General features: G+C 52.5%; 6 protein-coding genes across 6 annotated transcripts; 5 read left to right on the top strand and 1 right to left on the bottom strand.

Annotated features, from left to right (window-relative positions):
• Window positions 1-48: 48 nt before the first annotated feature.
• MON1 (Vacuolar fusion protein MON1) lies at window positions 49-1,848 on the top strand (the record flags this gene model as incomplete). The annotated part of the gene is made up of 1 exon (XM_014690516.1): window positions 49-1,848. The coding sequence occupies one exon, from the start codon at window positions 49-51 to the stop codon at window positions 1,846-1,848; it is 1,800 nt and encodes a 599-aa protein (XP_014546002.1).
• Window positions 1,849-2,208: 360 nt separating this feature from the next.
• G6M90_00g103450 (uncharacterized protein) lies at window positions 2,209-2,571 on the bottom strand (the record flags this gene model as incomplete). The annotated part of the gene is made up of 1 exon (XM_014690517.1): window positions 2,209-2,571. The coding sequence occupies one exon, from the start codon at window positions 2,569-2,571 to the stop codon at window positions 2,209-2,211; it is 363 nt and encodes a 120-aa protein (XP_014546003.1).
• A 3,214-nt stretch (window positions 2,572-5,785) lies between these two features.
• On the top strand, window positions 5,786-8,583 carry G6M90_00g103440 (uncharacterized protein; the record flags this gene model as incomplete). Its single annotated transcript, XM_014690518.2, has 2 exons — window positions 5,786-6,298; window positions 6,355-8,583. 2 exons carry the CDS (start codon window positions 5,786-5,788, stop codon window positions 8,581-8,583), a joined length of 2,742 nt encoding a protein of 913 aa, XP_014546004.2.
• Window positions 8,584-9,047: 464 nt separating this feature from the next.
• Window positions 9,048-9,923, top strand: G6M90_00g103430 (uncharacterized protein; the record flags this gene model as incomplete). Its single annotated transcript, XM_014690519.1, has 1 exon — window positions 9,048-9,923. One exon carries the CDS (start codon window positions 9,048-9,050, stop codon window positions 9,921-9,923), a length of 876 nt encoding a protein of 291 aa, XP_014546005.1.
• Window positions 9,924-10,449: 526 nt separating this feature from the next.
• Window positions 10,450-12,715, top strand: G6M90_00g103420 (uncharacterized protein; the record flags this gene model as incomplete). Its single annotated transcript, XM_066131614.1, has 4 exons — window positions 10,450-10,487; window positions 10,548-10,703; window positions 10,760-12,049; window positions 12,115-12,715. 4 exons carry the CDS (start codon window positions 10,450-10,452, stop codon window positions 12,713-12,715), a joined length of 2,085 nt encoding a protein of 694 aa, XP_065987779.1.
• Window positions 12,716-14,930: 2,215 nt separating this feature from the next.
• SUR1_0 (Mannosyl phosphorylinositol ceramide synthase SUR1) lies at window positions 14,931-15,917 on the top strand (the record flags this gene model as incomplete). The annotated part of the gene is made up of 1 exon (XM_014690521.1): window positions 14,931-15,917. One exon carries the CDS (start codon window positions 14,931-14,933, stop codon window positions 15,915-15,917), a length of 987 nt encoding a protein of 328 aa, XP_014546007.1.
• Between the last annotated feature and the right edge of the window lie 1,324 nt (window positions 15,918-17,241).

The following is a 17,241-nucleotide window of genomic DNA, read 5'->3' as shown; positions in this document are numbered from 1 at the left end:
CCGTGACCTCCCCTTTGAGATGCGACAACTACCATCCGCGGCAGTATCATGGGCAGAGAGACTAAACCTCCCACCGAAGAGGAGGAGCAGCCTCCCCCGTTACCCCCTCGCAAAGCTGTAGCTACCACTGCGGAATCGAGAGGCTTGCAGGCCCAGCCTACCACGGCGTTGACGTCTGTGGACATCCAGACGCTTTCCTTTCCGGACGGAACCCGGGGAACATTCTCAACGCCCGGGAACAGGTCAGTTTCCACCCCCGTGGGCAGTGGTTATGATTCACCAGGATACAAAGCCAGCCTATCTGGTGGGGAAGGGCCTGATGACGCTGCAAGCATGATGAGCTTTGCGCCGACCATGCGGCCAGCTGGGGACATTGCAAGCTTAATGGTTTCCGACTTTCACAAGCGCACTCCAGCGTGGAATTTGCTCCAAGCCCAGTCTGCTACAGTCCAGCCATTCCAACGACATCTTTCAGGGGCTCAGGATGGACTTGCCGGTTTCGAGGATGAATTCCAGCCCATTCCATCCCAAGAGGACGAGAATGTCAAAGACGAAGAGCGAGTATTAATGTGGAAGTCAAAACTTAAGCATTACATGATCCTGTCATCTGCCGGAAAACCCATTTGGAGCCGTCACGGAGACCTCGACCTCATCAACTCGTCCATCGGAGTTATTCAGACAATCATATCATTCTACGAAGGAGCCAAGAACCCTTTGCAAGGCTTCACAGCGGGCAGCACCAGATTCGTGGTATTAACCCAAGGCCCTCTTCATCTCGTGGCTATAAGCAAGCTCGGCGAGAGTGATGCGCAACTTCGGTCCCAGCTCGAGGCGTTATACATGCAGATTCTGTCAACGCTGACACTACCCACGCTAAAGAATATATTCGTCAACCGACCATCGTCCGACTTGCGCAAACCACTCCAAGGCACAGAGTCCTTACTATCCTCCTTGGCAGACACATTCACCCTTGGCTCTGCATCGACCCTCCTAGGCTCATTAGAGTGTTTGAAGCTGCGCAAGTCTGAGCGCCACGCCATCAACAATACTTTTTTGAAGCTACGAACCGATAAGCTGCTCTACGGGCTCATCGTCGCTGGCGGGAAACTCGTGAGTGTCGTGCGGCCGCGGCGGCATTCTCTCCACCCCAGTGACCTGCGGCTCATCTTCAACATGCTCTTCGAATCAGACGGCATCAAGGGCGGCGGCGGCGAGAACTGGATTCCCATCTGTCTACCTGCATTCAACAACAAGGGCTATTTGTACATGTACGTCAGCTTCTTCGAAGACTCGCCGGAAGTGCAACCGCCAGGCAGTCCAACAAATGTGCAGACGCCCAGCGAAGAGATAGCCATGATCCTCATAAGCGCAGACAAGGAGAGTTTCTTCAGCCTCAAGCAAATGCGCGATGACGTTGCGCAGGCCTTGGCGAAAAGCGGCAGCCTAGCCACCATTCGCAAGGCAGCGCGCGCCGGCCGACCTGCCGTGTCGCAAGTTGCGCCCGGAAGCCAAGTCAGCCACTTCCTGTACAAATCTCGGGCAAACGTGCAGTTTTGCATGTCGTCGCTACAACCCTTGTTCGCCCATGTCGTCGAGAGACGAAGGCTACTGTCGCTATACCACGAGCTACATGCCTCTGTGCACGCTAAACACGCGCATCTTAAGGTTCTGCACTGCTCGAGCGAGGAGGCGACTTGTCTGGCGTGGATCACGCCCGTCTTTGAATTTTATTGCATCGGGGGACCAAACTTGTCTCGCGCGGCCATGACTCAGGGCGCGAACAAGATTATTCAGTGGGCCAAGAAGGAAGAGCAGAGGATATTCATCATTGGCGGAGGCGTATTCTAGCCACGAGTACGTATTATTATTTAACTTGGCCCGACATGGAACAAATACTGTGCATCATTAAAAAAGCGGCTGTGTCGCCGTAGTAGATAGGTATATAAAATTATATACATGGTAAATCGTCCATCAAAACACCTTTTAGTAAAGGGGGGAACATGGCTGTGTCAGTCATAGATGTCCTCCCTGCCTTTTTTCTCTCTTTAGTTGCGAACTGCCTCGAGGAGGGTCACATATTCTAAAGACATGAATAGTCGTGGGCGTAGCGCTCATAATTCGTCATGAATCTCTTTCGGGATAAAAGCATAGCTGCGGTGTCGTTGCTTTTTGGTGTTGTCTTTTTTTTTACTTTGCATTTGTAACAGATCATGATGGCCGCGAGGATTCCCCGTCGTCCGAGCGCCTCAGCCCCAAGAACGACTTCCGAGCCCATTCTCTTAACCTGTCATTCACGCCGGAGCTCGAGCTGCTCGCGCTTCGGCTAGAGTTTGTGGATGACCAGCTATCTTCGCGTGATTGCGTGGGGCGGGGCGAGTGAGCCGGCTTAGTGATTGAGATGTCGCTGGGGTGCTGAGAGAGCGGCGACTTGTCGCTCTCGGTGGCGAGTGTCATTGTTGATGCGTTTAGGAGGGCCTCTGAGAAGGGCGCATCGAAATCTTCGCGGAAGCGAGGGCTGCGCAGTGCGCTCCGGGGTTGCTTGGCCTCGAGATCGGAGTTGGCTGCCGGCATGGTTGTGGTGAGGCGTAACTCGGGTTTGGATGCCATTGGTCTTATTCGCACTCTGGCTTGAAGTGGAGATGATTGTGTCTGGGTAGAAAGATTCGAGCTTGGCAAGTAATGCGCAAGGCGTACGATGGTCAGGACTCAGGATATGTTACCCGAGAGAAACAAGTGTAGAATGAATGTGGCGAGAGGTTTAAGCAAGAGAGAAGACGGATGGAGGAATGGAGGAAGACGGCAAGGCAATATTGGAATAATAGTACAATGGCTGTCGGTTACCACAATCGAGGGCTCGAGTCAAAGAACAGCGGGGGAAAGCCGTCGAGAAGCAGGGGAAATAGAGGAGAAGATGCACACCAAACCAAGAGCGGCTTACAGGCACATGCCATGTCCATATCACTGGTCGACTCGGTGCTTAATGGAGCAGGAGAAGGTGAAGTGACCAAACATTGAATTTGGGTAGGGATTGACTGACAGGGGGACAGGGGGCCAGGGTGACGGGGTGACGGGGGCCGTGGGGGCCACAAGAGGGGTTGACAAGCAACCAGACAGGACCCTGCTGTGTCCACTGGTCCCCAAGGACAGCCGAAATGCCTACCATTGTGCCGAGGACCCACCACATTCCCCTGACTAAAAGGCTAGAAAGGCACCAAGCTTCTTCAACATGTGGGCGGCTAGGACGAGGTGGATCTGCGAACCTCCGAGCAGCCAAACGCAGGCCCGGCTTTGTTGGATCTCCCCTTGAGGCGCTAGAGTTCAACCACCATGTCTCCGTCAACTTGAGAGGGGAGGGACAATGAGTTCAGAAAAAACCAACGCACAAATGAGCAACGAGCGATGCCTATTGAGAGGCACGCCAACCCCCCCAGAAGCCGGCCACATTCTGGCCCTATGAAAGGAAAGGAGAGGGACAATAATTAAGTGCATCCAGACTAGACATGAATCGAACTGGCTGGCATCCAGGAGGTTGAAAGAGAGAGGCACATGTATGTACATATGCCCCGAGGACATGAACTCGTCCGACTGGCCGGCCGGCAGGAAGATCACTCTAGTCATGGACAGGGATGCATCGGAACAATAGTAGAATACATGTTTCGCCAGTCTCCATCCCATCGTGTGGGCCAAGGTTAGTAGTACTAGTTTATTGTACGAAGTATTCGACAGGAAGTACTACACTGTAGTACCGTACAGATTAATGGCATATGTCAGGTATTATTACTACTACTTATGTATGTACACTAGGCTAGGACGAGTTGAAAGCGGATGCGGCCGGAGACCAGCAGGGCAAATCATGGGGTGTAATTAAACTAAGGGAAAATGTTTTTTTCTTTGCCTCAAGACAACAAACATGAGCATGAGACATGTCAATTTCTATCCGTCTGTTTTGGGTAGTATTTCTTTCTGCCTTGAGCAGAACAGCACGTGAGCTAGTCAGGACGCTCAAATCCATGTGTTAAAGCCCCAGTGCCCAGATGCCCGTTGGCATGTCCCTTGTCCGGTTTGTGAGAGGCGAAGCACAGACCAGTGTTCGGTAGTTGGAGTTTGTTTCGCCCACTCACTTGCGAATGCGTGGCATGACTGGTAGGTTCTGCTTTGAGTCAGCATTATGGAGCATTCTTGATGCATCTCTTTGTACGTACGGAGTACGACGTGCGGAGTGTTGTGGGTGCTGGTCGCTATAGTGAGACCCAGGCCTTACACTCTGAGTAGCAGAGAATGGCGTACATACAGCACAGCACAGGCTGCCATTTTCATTGTCCAAAGACGAAAAGGAATGCTGCATTCCGGCCCTGTGCAAGAAAACAATATCACGGGGGGGGGCCTTGCTGTCACGCTGGGGGCATGGAAAATTGCTGTTGTCTCGACCACCTCCCTGTCTTGTGTCAGATGACCTCGGCAAGGGCCTAATTCGTAATTTGAATCAGTTAGGCGCTCGCTTCGTCCACGATGCATAGAGCACCGGTGAGCAATGGTTGATTGCATCTGCGAGAGACATCAAGGCATGCTCCGATTGTGATCGGGCCCAGAAATAGAGCTCGCTGCGACAACTCTGGGATTCGTTCGAAAGTCGGTCCGTACGGCTCAACCAGAAGGTGGGTATTTCGCCATCACAGTACTGTATCTACCCATCGCGCCGTGTAGCTTTCTGCGCCCTGAGATGTTAGCACATACCTTTCCGTACCGTCCAAGGAAGAGCGAATGGATGCACCTACGACCGCCAGAAGCGGACTGATGACGAAACATTTGAGCCTCAACTGTTCAATGTTCACGAGTAGATGCAGATATTATCGAGACGCAGCTGTCAGGGTTCGGTGTCGCTCCTGCCAACTTCGACCGCAGATGAAGCAGGCGGTAGATAGGCGTGCACATATGGACCTCCTTCCTCAACTTCCTGCCTGGAGCTCCTTCCTTGGCTAACCTCAAGCCTGCTCCGTACAGACTTCGCCCTGAATGCTCCTGCAAGTGAGGCGTAAATTCTTCAGAAAAAGCGACTCGGTTCACATCGCCCGAGAAACCATGTCCCGGACGACCGATCGAGATTTCTGCCATCTCTTCATCATGCCGTCGGTATGGCAACCCTGTCAAAGCAGGAAGGGTATCGGTCTTGTGAATGCATGGCCACCAAGCACTGCCAACGCCCGCCACGCGCTGTTGCCGACTCGATGATATCATGCGAGGTTGACGATGTGTAGCGACTTCTCGCTTCGCTCATCTCTTGTCACAGCTGCTCGGTTTAACGAGCTAAGATTCGGGCTGCCTCTACATCAAGCCCGTAGCAACTTCGTCTCCATTTGTCTTTCATTCTCCCATTACCACGTTTTTTGGACGACCATGTCTACCAACATCCAACTGTGACGTCTCACTGCAAGCCAGTATTTGGTCCTCGAAACTGCCAACCAATTCACATCTTGCCGTGGCCCCAATCATCTCCTTTTTGTTCAGATTTGTCTCATTGCCGTATTCATTTCAGTCTATCGTTATATCTTCGCCCAGTTCTATGTATTAGCAGGCCGCGGCCTTACATGAAATTACCATGGATGTTTCCAAGTCTCGTTTTAAGACCGCCAGCAACGGCTCACTTCATAGCACTTACACTTCCTACGGTTCCCATCTTCCCCCATCGACAAGCGTTCCAAGGGGACAAAAACCTCATCAAAGACGTGCACTACGGAATGCCAGTCTTAATTCGATATTGCCCCCGTCCCCGGGGCCGCTCACAAGCATGTTGAAGACAACCACCGAAACGGGAGATATTAGCGTCTTCTCCATTCAACCATCGGTGACTCCTGCAGCTTATCATCAGCATCCCAGGGCAAGGCCAGACATGCTTGAGGGGATAACTCCTCCCAAGTACACACCCAGAAAGGGTGAGAACTTCTACTACGCCGATGACCACAGACATTTTCGCTCTTATAGAGACACCACATCTGAGATCATTTCGCTCTATGGGTATGACAATCAAGCATTCTACATGACGCCAGGTTCTCCAATGTTTGATGACATCAGTCATCGATCTTACTCCATCACAACGAATAGCTCTCGTCAGCTTCCATCCCAGAAATCTTCGGGGACTTTGCAGAGTCAATCCAGCCGAAGTGGACTGCAACGGCCACGTTCACCATTTCCATATCCAACACGGCTCAAGAGGCCAGGGGTGCGACCTGCGTCTCCTGCATTAGCAGAAAACGGGTGTATTGATTACAGTCGAATGATTGAACTTGATCGTGTTTCACAGGTACAGCTGACCTATCTTGGCACGAAACGGGGGATGGAAACTAATGATGCCTACAGAGAACCGTTCATGGGTCTTACAAGTCAACATATAACAACTGGGCTCGAAGGCCACCTCCTCTGTCTCTTCGGCCGGACTTCAATCGATCCACGGCATCGTTGCCCTCAAGAGCATCCCCGGGGCCGTACTACTCGGGACCCGTGTCTCACAGGGCTCGAACCCCCGGCTCCTCGCAATCTGGCGCAAGCAGATATGGACGATTTGAGAGGCATGCGAGAATGCCTGTTGATCGGTGCGGAAGATCCCCTAGTCTAACATCTATTGTTGACATGTATCGGAGACCTAGCACTGCAAAGGGCTCAAGACAGCCACCACAGTTGGCCGGTTCGTTCTACTATGACTACAGCGAGGACTTTGATAGACCGACTGCATCTCACCATGACATCAAGAGCCAAATTTCGATTGAATCTCCCCACATTCAGGATGGCGGGGGTCGGAATTATGATGAGTTTGCAGTGAAACCAAAGCCTGACGGACCTGATCACCAAGATGCCGCCGTCGACACCCTTACTCCCCATTCCCGCTCAAGTCTGGAGTACAGCACAGGGAATCAAGAGGAGCTAAAGTCAGGCCCAAAGCTGGAAGAAGAAACGACAAGATCTAGTGACGCCGACGACACCGACCTCAGTAATCTCATCGCTGCCAGGCGATTATCTCAGTCTGCGCCTGCAGACCCTGAAGCATCAAAGAGTGCTGAAAGCCTGCTTCAAAGCGATGAGCACAACATGAGCGTCAATATGGCAAGACTTTCCAAATCGGGCCAGTCTTTGAGAGCGGTGGAAGCCAAGCCAAACTCTGAATGCCATCCAAATACACTAGGTACTCAACAGGGATCACGCGTTGCACGATGTGCCCTTGATCCAACCTTGCCTGATTTTGCGTCCATATTCTCTTCATTTGACTTGCTGGGCAAATCTCCGTGCTTCAAAACGGCGGACATTTCTGCCCAGAAACTTTCAGATGAGAGTGATACTGACAGTGTTGCATCTTCAAATCACAAACTCGGCAACCAGAGACATCGTCGCAATGTAGCAGCTGTGAGAATCAATACTGCCGAGTTGAATGATAAATCTGGGCATATCGAAGATGGGCCTGTGCATGAGCAAGAACTGGACATCCTATCGCCAGAGCCAATCTCTCCTGCTCGTGGACTCAAGGTAAAAAACAGTATCCCGCAGCTGATGAAAGCTCTTCCACCATTGCCCCCAGGAATGCCAAGCGAGGGAAGTCATAATCAGCACCCTTTACGGAAATGGGATGGCCAGCTAGATGAACAACCGCTATGTGACTGTTCTAGGCTACATGACATGGTTCGAGAGGACGATGAAATCCACTTAGCCGAGCCAGTACCAACTGGGTTGAAACAACCACCACAATCAGGCAAGCATAGCAGTCCCTCCAAGTTCAAAGTTCGAATCAAGCCATCATATTCTCCGGTTAGTGGCATGGGCAACATCAATTGTGCCCATATCAAAGGAGACATGCAGGGGGTGTCACAACAATCAACTGCACAAGCAAAGCCGAAACTAAAACTCAAGCTTTCACGAAGCCAACTTGGCCAAGGCCGGCAAGCCACAGGTGAACCTTTCACGAGGGTCAATCGGTTAAAGCAGTGCAATTCGTTGGCGGATTTGGCCTTGTACTCGAGCAGCGGAACGAAAGCTGGGCAGCGCTTTGCAAATGAAGACAATGCCCGAGGCAATGCTCAGTCTGAGGGGTGTGTTCAGTCTACGTTCGAGACTCGGCATAGCCAAAGCAGCACAGGATACAAGTCGCCCCAGCCATCTGATCCCTTCAGTATACCCTACCCGCCCTCATCAGAGGACAATACAGACAAGAAAGGGTCTCTATCTTCTTCAAACAAAGACACCCTCGTTCAGAGACCAAGCTGCAGTTCGGGCAGGAGTCCTGTGCAGGAGAATGGCTTGCGCAAAAAGATGTCCATGTTTCGATTACGCATTGCTGAGTCATTTACAGCTAAACCTCCTAAAAAATGCAAGAAGATTCCGGAGTTGGAGCAGAGTGACAGTCACATTTCAGTCAATATGACACTGAAAGGTTCCGAGACCAATCTCAATACTATTGATAATCGCACACAACCACCCAATAGCAATATCAAGTCCGACTGGGTGACGGACCGTGTCAAGCGCTGGGCCATAGATGCCAGACGAGCATTGCGATCTTATGTGAGACGCACTTTGGATCGATCATCGCGATGGAGTGAATAATAATGACGTTTGATTACTAATAGAAGTCCGTTTTGGGGGTCTTGAATGAATGAGCCTTATACTTGGGTTAGGTTTCCAGTGTTATTCAGTCTATGGGACAGCACTTGTTGGCTTGTTGGGAAGTAGGGGGTGGTCAAAAGCATCTGGCTGGGCGTTGTATAAGTAGCTCCTCAAGGTCGATACCAATACCCAATTTTATTATTGCCTTAGCTTCCCAGGCGGCTTTTATACTATTCCATATGTACCTTTGACGAGGGCCTGGGAGACTAGTGTAGCGTCGACGGCATGTGCGGTGGGGAGCGGAAGCGGAAGTCCGCTGCAGCATAAGCCACTCGGCGTCGATGATTGAACATTGCCAAAGCACAACTTGGTTTTTCGCAATATAAATACAATAAAAAAGTGGCATCGGAGAAATACTTGTTTGGAATAAAACAGTTTCCCTGTGTTCAGCTTGAGCTGCCAACATGGCCATTCTCAAGATGCTAGGCTCAGAATTATTCACCGGTTTAGATGCTCGTCTAGCGGCACGGGAAAACGAGCACACAGGTCCAACAGCGGGGATATCGCGGGGATACATTCAATCAAACATGATTGTTCTACCATCTCGCTACGCCAATGATTTCCGCGCGCTGTGTGGACGAAACCCAGTCCCTTGCCCTCTGATCGCAGAGTCCACGACCACAGGCTCCTTCTCCTCCATCAAATCATGCATCAGGGGCCTTGAAGACAAAGACATGGTCTCGACAGGGTGCGATCTACGAACAGACATCCCACGCTACATGGTCTACAAGGACTCCGAGCTCGTCGCGTCCCATGTCACAGACGTCAAGGACTACTGGACAGACGACCACGTTGCTTTCCTCATTGGCTGTTCGTATAGTTTCGAGAGCGAACTGATCAGGGCCGGGCTGCCGCCCCAGCATGTACTGCTGGGCAGGAATGTGGCCATGTACAGGACCACGGTGCCGTTGTGTCCGGCGGGTGTGTTTGTGGGGGGCACGTACGTTGTTTCGATGAGGATGTACAAGGTGAGCGATGTAGGGAGGGTGAGGGAGCTGACGGGGAGGTTTGGGATCACGCACGGGGAGCCGCTTGATTGGGGGTGGGACGCGGTTGCGAGGTTGGGCATCGGGGATATCGGGGAGCCGGAATGGGGGGATGCGCCGGTCTTGAGGGGCGGCGGCGATGGCGAGGGCGAGGTTCCGGTGTTTTGGGGCTGCGGTGTCTCGCCGCTGGAGGCGGTTGTGACGGCGGGGCTGGAGGGTGTGGTTTTGGGGCACGCGCCGGGGCATATGTTGGTTTTGGACCTGAGGGACGAGGATATTGTTGGTGTTTTGTGAGGTTGCTGGTGGTGATAAGGTGATGCCGCCCGGGAAGCGGATGCATGGGCCAGCAGCGTGTGTGGTACCGAAAATGTAGGGTCTAATTCTGTCGTCGACTTGAAATACCATCTCTGTGTCGCCTAGCACGCCGTGGGCTCTCGTGCTTGTGGCAATAGGTAAAATGGCGTTGTAGTGAGTCTGCCGGATGAAATGCGGAGGGACTCCGAGGGAGGCCCGGTCATGCCGGTGTCGGTACCTAATTTGTTGTCGTTGATCTGAGTTTCCACCAGGAGCTGCCGCCGACACGCACCAACACAGCGACTTCATGCAGCGCGACATACTTGATTCTGCGTCCGCGGGTTTAATCTGATGGGCTGTAGATTGTCGTGACTGGATGAAGCACACGCGCGACTCTCGACCAGGCTGGGTGGTGGATTCAAGTTACGACTGTAGGGTGACTCGCTCCTTCCCTCAGTGTGAGCAAGCAACGGATAGGCTCGACCCCTGGATACTGTCAATTGGTCCGGGTTGAAGATTGGACGTGATGGAGGCAACACCTATAGGGGAATCAATCAAGACATCGTAAGCGTTTCACGATGGCCCTTGTCTACTCACAAATTAACCACCTGCGTTAGGTGTGAGCGATGTCGCCGTCGCAAGGTTGGCAGAACGGCACCCGGAATATGATCCGAAAGCTGACGAGAGCGTGCAGATCAAATGTGACCGCAAGCGCCCCTGTTCAAGATGTATCAAAGCAGGAACAGAATGTGTTCTGCAGGGAACTGGCGAGAAGCAGAGGTGGGATATTTTTACGAGTCACCGCCCTTTTGTGCATTTTGCTTACCGTGATTCAGACCAGTATCTAAAAGCTACGTCCAGGCTCTAGAAGGGCAAATTAGTGCACTGGAGCAAGTGATTCGCAAGCTGGCCATTGCAGATAGCACGGAAAGAGATGAGATTCTTCTAGAGTTGTCTCTGAGCTCGGCGCCCGAGGACGGCGCACCGCTTGACAAAAAGCCTCAGCCAAACCCGACTGGAGACCATGGCGTTGCGGTTGCTCGGCTGCGCGCTGGACAATTGAGACGGCCGCGAGATGGTAACGCGACACAATTCTTTGGCGGAACCAGTTCGTTTCAAATTCACTTCTCCAGGGACGAGACTCAGACGACCCCTCGTACGTCAGCCAACAGCGATGGCACAATGGTGCAGGCTGATTGCCAAGTCAACTCGATGCTGGAAATGACGGATCTTGCACTCGAGGAGTCAAGTTCCAGTGGCAGTGGCTGCTTTCAATATGCGCCTCATGACCAAACTTCTCAAACCCTGATGGCTGCCTTCTTCACGGAGCAGTATCAGTATAATATGGTGGTTTACCGGGAATACTTCCTCAGAGACTACGACGTGGGCTCTGGGAGATATTATTCCGACCTGCTGCTCTACTCCATGTGTTCGCTCTCGGCCCTCCTGTACGACGACTTCTTCAAATTATCCGACGTGTTTTCTGGCCAGGCGCAAGCACTGCTCTTTGCAACACTGGACAAGCCCGACCTGACCACACTCCAGGCCCTGATTCTTCTAGGGCACCGAGAAATCGCTGTAGGGCAGACATCTAAAGGATGGCTCTTTTGTGGCATGGCTTTTCGACTGGCTCACGAAATGGGGTTGCACCTCGACCCGAGTAACTGGGATGCATCCACGAGCTCCTTCCGCGATCGGGAGATCCTCCGTAGGGTCTACTGGGGAATTTTTATAGCCGACAAACAGCTAAGCCTGTACTTCGGGCGACCTCCAGCTCTATACCCCAGCGAGTCGGATGTGCGAAACACCATCAGACTACAATATCCTCACGACTGGCAAAACTTGTTGGAAACGTATATCTGCAGGGGTGCCACGGTACCAGAGTACGAGAACGGCGTGGCGCTGGTTGGTTCCTTTATATACCAAGCAGAGCTCTGCAAGATCATTCACGTCATGATTGCGGATCTCTTTGAAAACCGGCGAGGGGATGTTGACCCAGCCATTGCAGCGGCCAAGTCGCGCAAGATTCACGTTTCGCTGACAAAATGGCTTGCGAGCCTGCCAGGAACGCTGCACTGGAATCAATGGACAGTAGGACAGGTGCCATCGCCTGTACTTCACCTGCAGTAAGTCTAAAGCCGCCTCCCTCCGCGTAGAGGATTCTCGGCAAGCAGCCTGACGGACTTGACAGCATGTTATTTCACACCGTCATGATCATCCTCCATCGCCCACCGTCGAATATGTTTGAAAAGCCTGGGATCTCAGAAAGTGAAGATGTTGAAATATGTTACGAGTCACTGCAGGCCATCTTGCGCCTCATGCGAAGTTACTCTCGCTATTATCGGTACAGATCCCTCCCACTGGATTTTGCACAAACGCTTTCCACGGCCACGGGGGCCGTCATGATGAAGCGGTTCTTCCAGAAATCATCGTGGGAGGACCCCGAGATCGAACGGTCGCTGTCTCTGCTGACGGAAGCCATGGACGAAATACAAAACAGCCTGCCATGTGTCAAGGAGATTCGCGATTGCGTAAGTGTCGCAAGGCAGTGCCGCGAGACAACTCTGCCTCCAGACGTACCTCTCAATGCGCCGGACTTGATGAATGGGCTTGAGCTTGGCGGTGCTGACGCCACGACGGGGCCGCTGACTAGTTTTGACGACGAACTCGGCACATTGATCACCGATGAGTTTCTGAGTGCTCAGCTTCAGGTCCAGGACGGCAGTGGATTTGATTTCGAGCCATTTGACTTTAACAACCCACCAGAAGGGACGATCGATTCGCGGCAATGAGCAGCAGTAATTACGGGGTTAAACAAGCGCCTCTCTGCTAAAACCGCTCGAGGAAGCAACGTAATCATACAATCGCCGGCGAATAGGCGAACGAGGTGGTTTAGATCAGATTACGGCAAGTCTTGGTACCTATCAGATTGAGCCCGAAACACACGGCTCGGGTGGAGAAGTTGACAAACCTGGGCGCCACATGTTGGTCTCAATCCGCGGATTTCGGCAAAAGGATGAATCCGCATGTACGACCCGGGAAGGTGTCGGGGCGGCGGCTTTGGAAGACCAAAAAAGGTTGTGAAGATGATTTCGCCGGTAAGAGTTTTTCTTTCTTTATTTCTTAAAAAAAAAAAAAAACCAAACTCAAACAATCATGGCCCCTTTGTTTTGAATTCCATCTCGGGCGCGGTTACTCCCCCTTATGCAGATCAGTCGACCATGCTGCTATTAGAATTTGTTTGATCGGGGACACGGACAAGGACACGGACGCAGCATATTGAGATTTGTGTTATGGCCACGGAGTACGGAGTTAGTACAACTACGGAGTAGTACAGGGATCGGGCAACGGAGTAGAATCGGCGCCGTCAACATGTCCAGCCACCACAACACAGGCACTTCGTATGGATCCAGCAAAAGCCACCGCCAATGACGAGCCGACTCATAAAGTGGCGCCTGCACTACGGGTCGTTCTGTTCTGGACGAGGACTAGTCTGTGTTGAGAAAAGCCACCTGGAGCCGCGCAGCTACTCCGTGCTATAACCATAGCTAAAAAAGATTGGAGCCAAACATGTCGACGCTACCCAATAGGCTGCGGAGCCTGGCACGGTGATGTATGTTGTCAGAAGCGCGACGGTTTTAAGGTTGTGGCTAGTTGAAGGTATCAGCCGAGTCCAGGACAATAAGCGAGCTACAGTACGTATCTTGTCTGGCCTTGTCTGGCCTCATGGAGTTGTAATGACTGATGGGTGGGATGGCGACCCGCTTTCGCTGCTGTTCTGTTGCTTGTTCCTGGACTTCTCAAACGTATCCCACATTGATTCCACACTTTTGGGCAAATTAAACGTCTCTCCCACACGCGCCAATATCTTGGCATCCAGCATTGTCACGCAGCGAATACTCCGTAGATAAGTGCCATGGTGTTTGCCAAAGGGGGCTCAAGAACCATGATTACGTGGCTCGCTCCGGACAGGTCAGATGGGCCAGACCAAGGCAGGCGAGGCGTGTATGTACGTACATATGTACATACAGATACGGACCGAAAGAAGAGACGACGGGGAATTAAGGCGCAGATGCCGGACTCCTGGCGTACATGTAAGGAAAGCAGAGCAGAGAACGAGGCGGCCTTTTACGGACTCTTTGGAGAACCTCCCTCATAGTTGCGCCTCGTCTGCGCTTTTTGCGCCTTTTGCGCGGTCATGCGAGTCGGTGCCAAGACATGCGCGTGGTCTGTATCATCTAGTACTAGTAGCAGTACTTCGTATGGAGTTTGGTTGCTCCGATATACCAGACTGCACACAAAGTTACCAGCTAGCTCTGCGACGGACGGGCTAAGGAGCCACGGCCACCGCGTGGCAGAATGGGTTTTGCGTGGGGAGGGAGCCCAGGGATTTGATGACGACGAGAAAGGATGTGCCAGTAGCAGTAGGTCATCGATAAAAGGTCAACTGGTCCATGTCTGTATGTATGACATGCCGAGAGCTGCTGATGACTACTTTACTTTACTTCCAAGTACCTGCCTACGCTCAGCATTCAAAAGGTGACGGGACCAGACTCGTTGCTAGTTCTTGCCAGCTGCCTTTTCCTGGGCCGGCTGCTGTGTCGAGTGTTGCCAACTGCACCGTCGTCTACGTGCTGCGACGGCGGATCTTGGATTCACTTTTGTTACTTCCCAAAGAATAAAGTGCCAAGCGTCGTCTGACCAAGCCAAGGATCCCTTTTATGCGCAAATCAACCAGAGCTTTTGTTCCCCCCTTCGTCTGGCAGGCACCTCCTAAACTTCTTTTCTGCTCCATCATTCTCACTCATACATTCATACATACATATTTGCGTCTCCTTTTTGTTTCTTTGTACTTCTCTTTGGTCCTTGCTCAATTCATTATATCGCATTGATTACCCTGTGGCCCATACGACTGGCAAAAACGTTCTCCTCGCGTCATCAGCCGGCATACACAGACGTCGCCGCATCTCGACGTCGGATTAGACGCGGGACGTCCACGGCGCTGCAATGCCCCTACACAGCCCCCTTCGACCACCCACATCCAGATCTCGGCCGATTTTCTACGTAATACCCGTAATCCTCTTTATTGCCGTATTACTCTTTCAGGATGTCATCTACCAGACATGGGCGCTCATATCGCTGAACATGCACTGGCGCGCCAACGCGGCCGACTTTATTCTTTCCGCCGAGCGCGACCACTTTGACGTTACTTTTGCCAATTACACACGCAACCAACGTACCGCGGGCGAGCCGTACCAGGATGTCGTGCCCCCCGTGCTGCACCATATCGCCCTGGGCACCAGGAGGGAGGACTGGCGACCTCAGTGGGAAGAGGCGCTGCAGAGCTGTGTCGATTTACACCCCGACTGGGAGACGCGACTGTGGACAGATGACGACGCCGTCGCCTTCATTGAGCAGAAGTTCCCAGAGTTGAAGGACATGTGGGACAGCTACCCGTACGCGATTGAGCGGATTGACGCCCTGCGATACATGATTCTGTACGAAATCGGCGGCGCCATTCTCGACCTGGACGTGCGATGTAGACGCGCCCTCGGACCGCTCAGGCGCTTCGGCTTTGTCGCGCCAGAGGCGCACCCGACGGGCTTCTCAATCAGTTTCCTCATGGCGAGCAGGCATAATCCGTTTGTCGGCACCATCCTCGACAACCTGCCGGCCTTTAACAGGCGGTGGTTCGGGCTGCCCTACGCCGCCGTCATGTTCAGCACCGGCGGCCACTTCGCATCTGTCCTGCACACGCTGCAGCCCAGCCGAAAGGACTACAAGATCCTCCCCGGCCCTCTTCACAGCCTCAACGGCCGAGTCGTGACCCCCCTCTTCGAGCACCTGGGCAGCTCGTCGTGGCACTCGTACGATGCGCAGCTCATCACCATGTTGGGCCACGCCCACCTGATGCCCATCTTCTTCGGGGTAGGCATTGCGCTGGCGTTGTATGTCAGGAGGCGGATCATTATCCGGCGCTTACGCCTATCTTGAAACATGCATTGCGCCTTGGCAAGCATTCGTTGCTATTTGTTTTTATGTCCCCCTAGTACCTGTTTACCAAGCACTTGTACCAAATACCCGTTTTGTGTCACGGACAGACATGGGCGGCGGCGAGCCCGAGGTTGCGGCAGATGTTGAATATGTTGCTTTTTTTAAGAAAAAAAGAAGCACTCTGATGCAAAAGGTGGATTCTTCACATGCGAGGATGGATGGGGTCTGTGCAGCGTGGAAAGGAGAGTTTCAAGATCGAGGTTGCGTTTGAGCAAAAGCAAAATAGGGGCGCGGCCTGCGTGGACTGCTATGACACACCTGTTGGCTGAGATGGCCTATAAATAAATATATAATGGAACTACTAGTAGCAGATTATGCGCATTTCCGTAAACGTCGTGAACCTAGCGTGCCTAGCATGCCATCGGACCGGTCATGCAGAGAGAGCTCGTTGTCTTTCTCGTCTAGGTGGCATCTTGGTATGGTAGTACTCCGTAGTTGCCTGGTATGTAGGAAACGGGTATTGCTGCCGCTGCTATCCAAGATCAGGGGTGGAAGCTACACGGACGGAGTCCATGGAAATACATCCGAGGACTGGTAATTGCGTGTTGAGGGTGTGTGCATGTCGTGCTGCGCTGGATAAACTTGAAGCTGTTGGTTAGGAATACGGACTTGACCAAGTCACAACATTGAACCGGTATTTCGTGACCCTGCTAGTAGAGCTGGCCATTTGTCAACATTCATTATTGACAAGACTTGCTTGCCGAGACGGGGCGTGACGCTACAATAGCCTTGCGCTATACGGTACAGTTCAAGGCCGTCTGTGGGATTGATGGCTTTTGTTCTATGCCGTCGCCAAGGACTTGTAGGCGACGAGTACCGCATGGCCTGTTGGCCGCACGAGGCACTTTACATATCTACTGTAGGTATCAATTGATACTCGGTGTACATATGTAGTTGCTCAGTGCCGCCAAACGGCATGGTACTTACTTAAGTAAGTACTTGAGTAAAGTAGTTATTGCACACGCTGAACGCGGCAACCCAGAGCGGCGCAGCAAGTGACGATGGCCGAGCTTGTCTGACGGACATCAGCTCTTTTCCCTAGCTCCAGCTACGCTCAGCGCCTCATTGACGGTGTGTAATTGCTCGCAAGGCCCAGCGATGCGCATCATCGAGGGCAGTCGCTTGCGGAACAATGCCGTGTTCCACCGACGCCGAAAGCATGGCGCGAGATGTGTACTCCCCATCCGGAGTAGACGATCGGAGTCAATGCAAGATCAATTCACAGGACAGGCGGGAGCATCTCTGCAACGCCATGCCGGTGAAT

The sequence above is a fragment of the Metarhizium brunneum genome, chromosome 6 (genome assembly GCF_013426205.1).
Source record: "Metarhizium brunneum chromosome 6, complete sequence".
Taxonomy (NCBI): Eukaryota; Fungi; Ascomycota; class Sordariomycetes; order Hypocreales; family Clavicipitaceae; genus Metarhizium; species Metarhizium brunneum.
The sequence above is the reverse complement of the archived record's forward strand: the minus strand, read 5'-3'. Positions and strand labels throughout refer to the sequence as shown.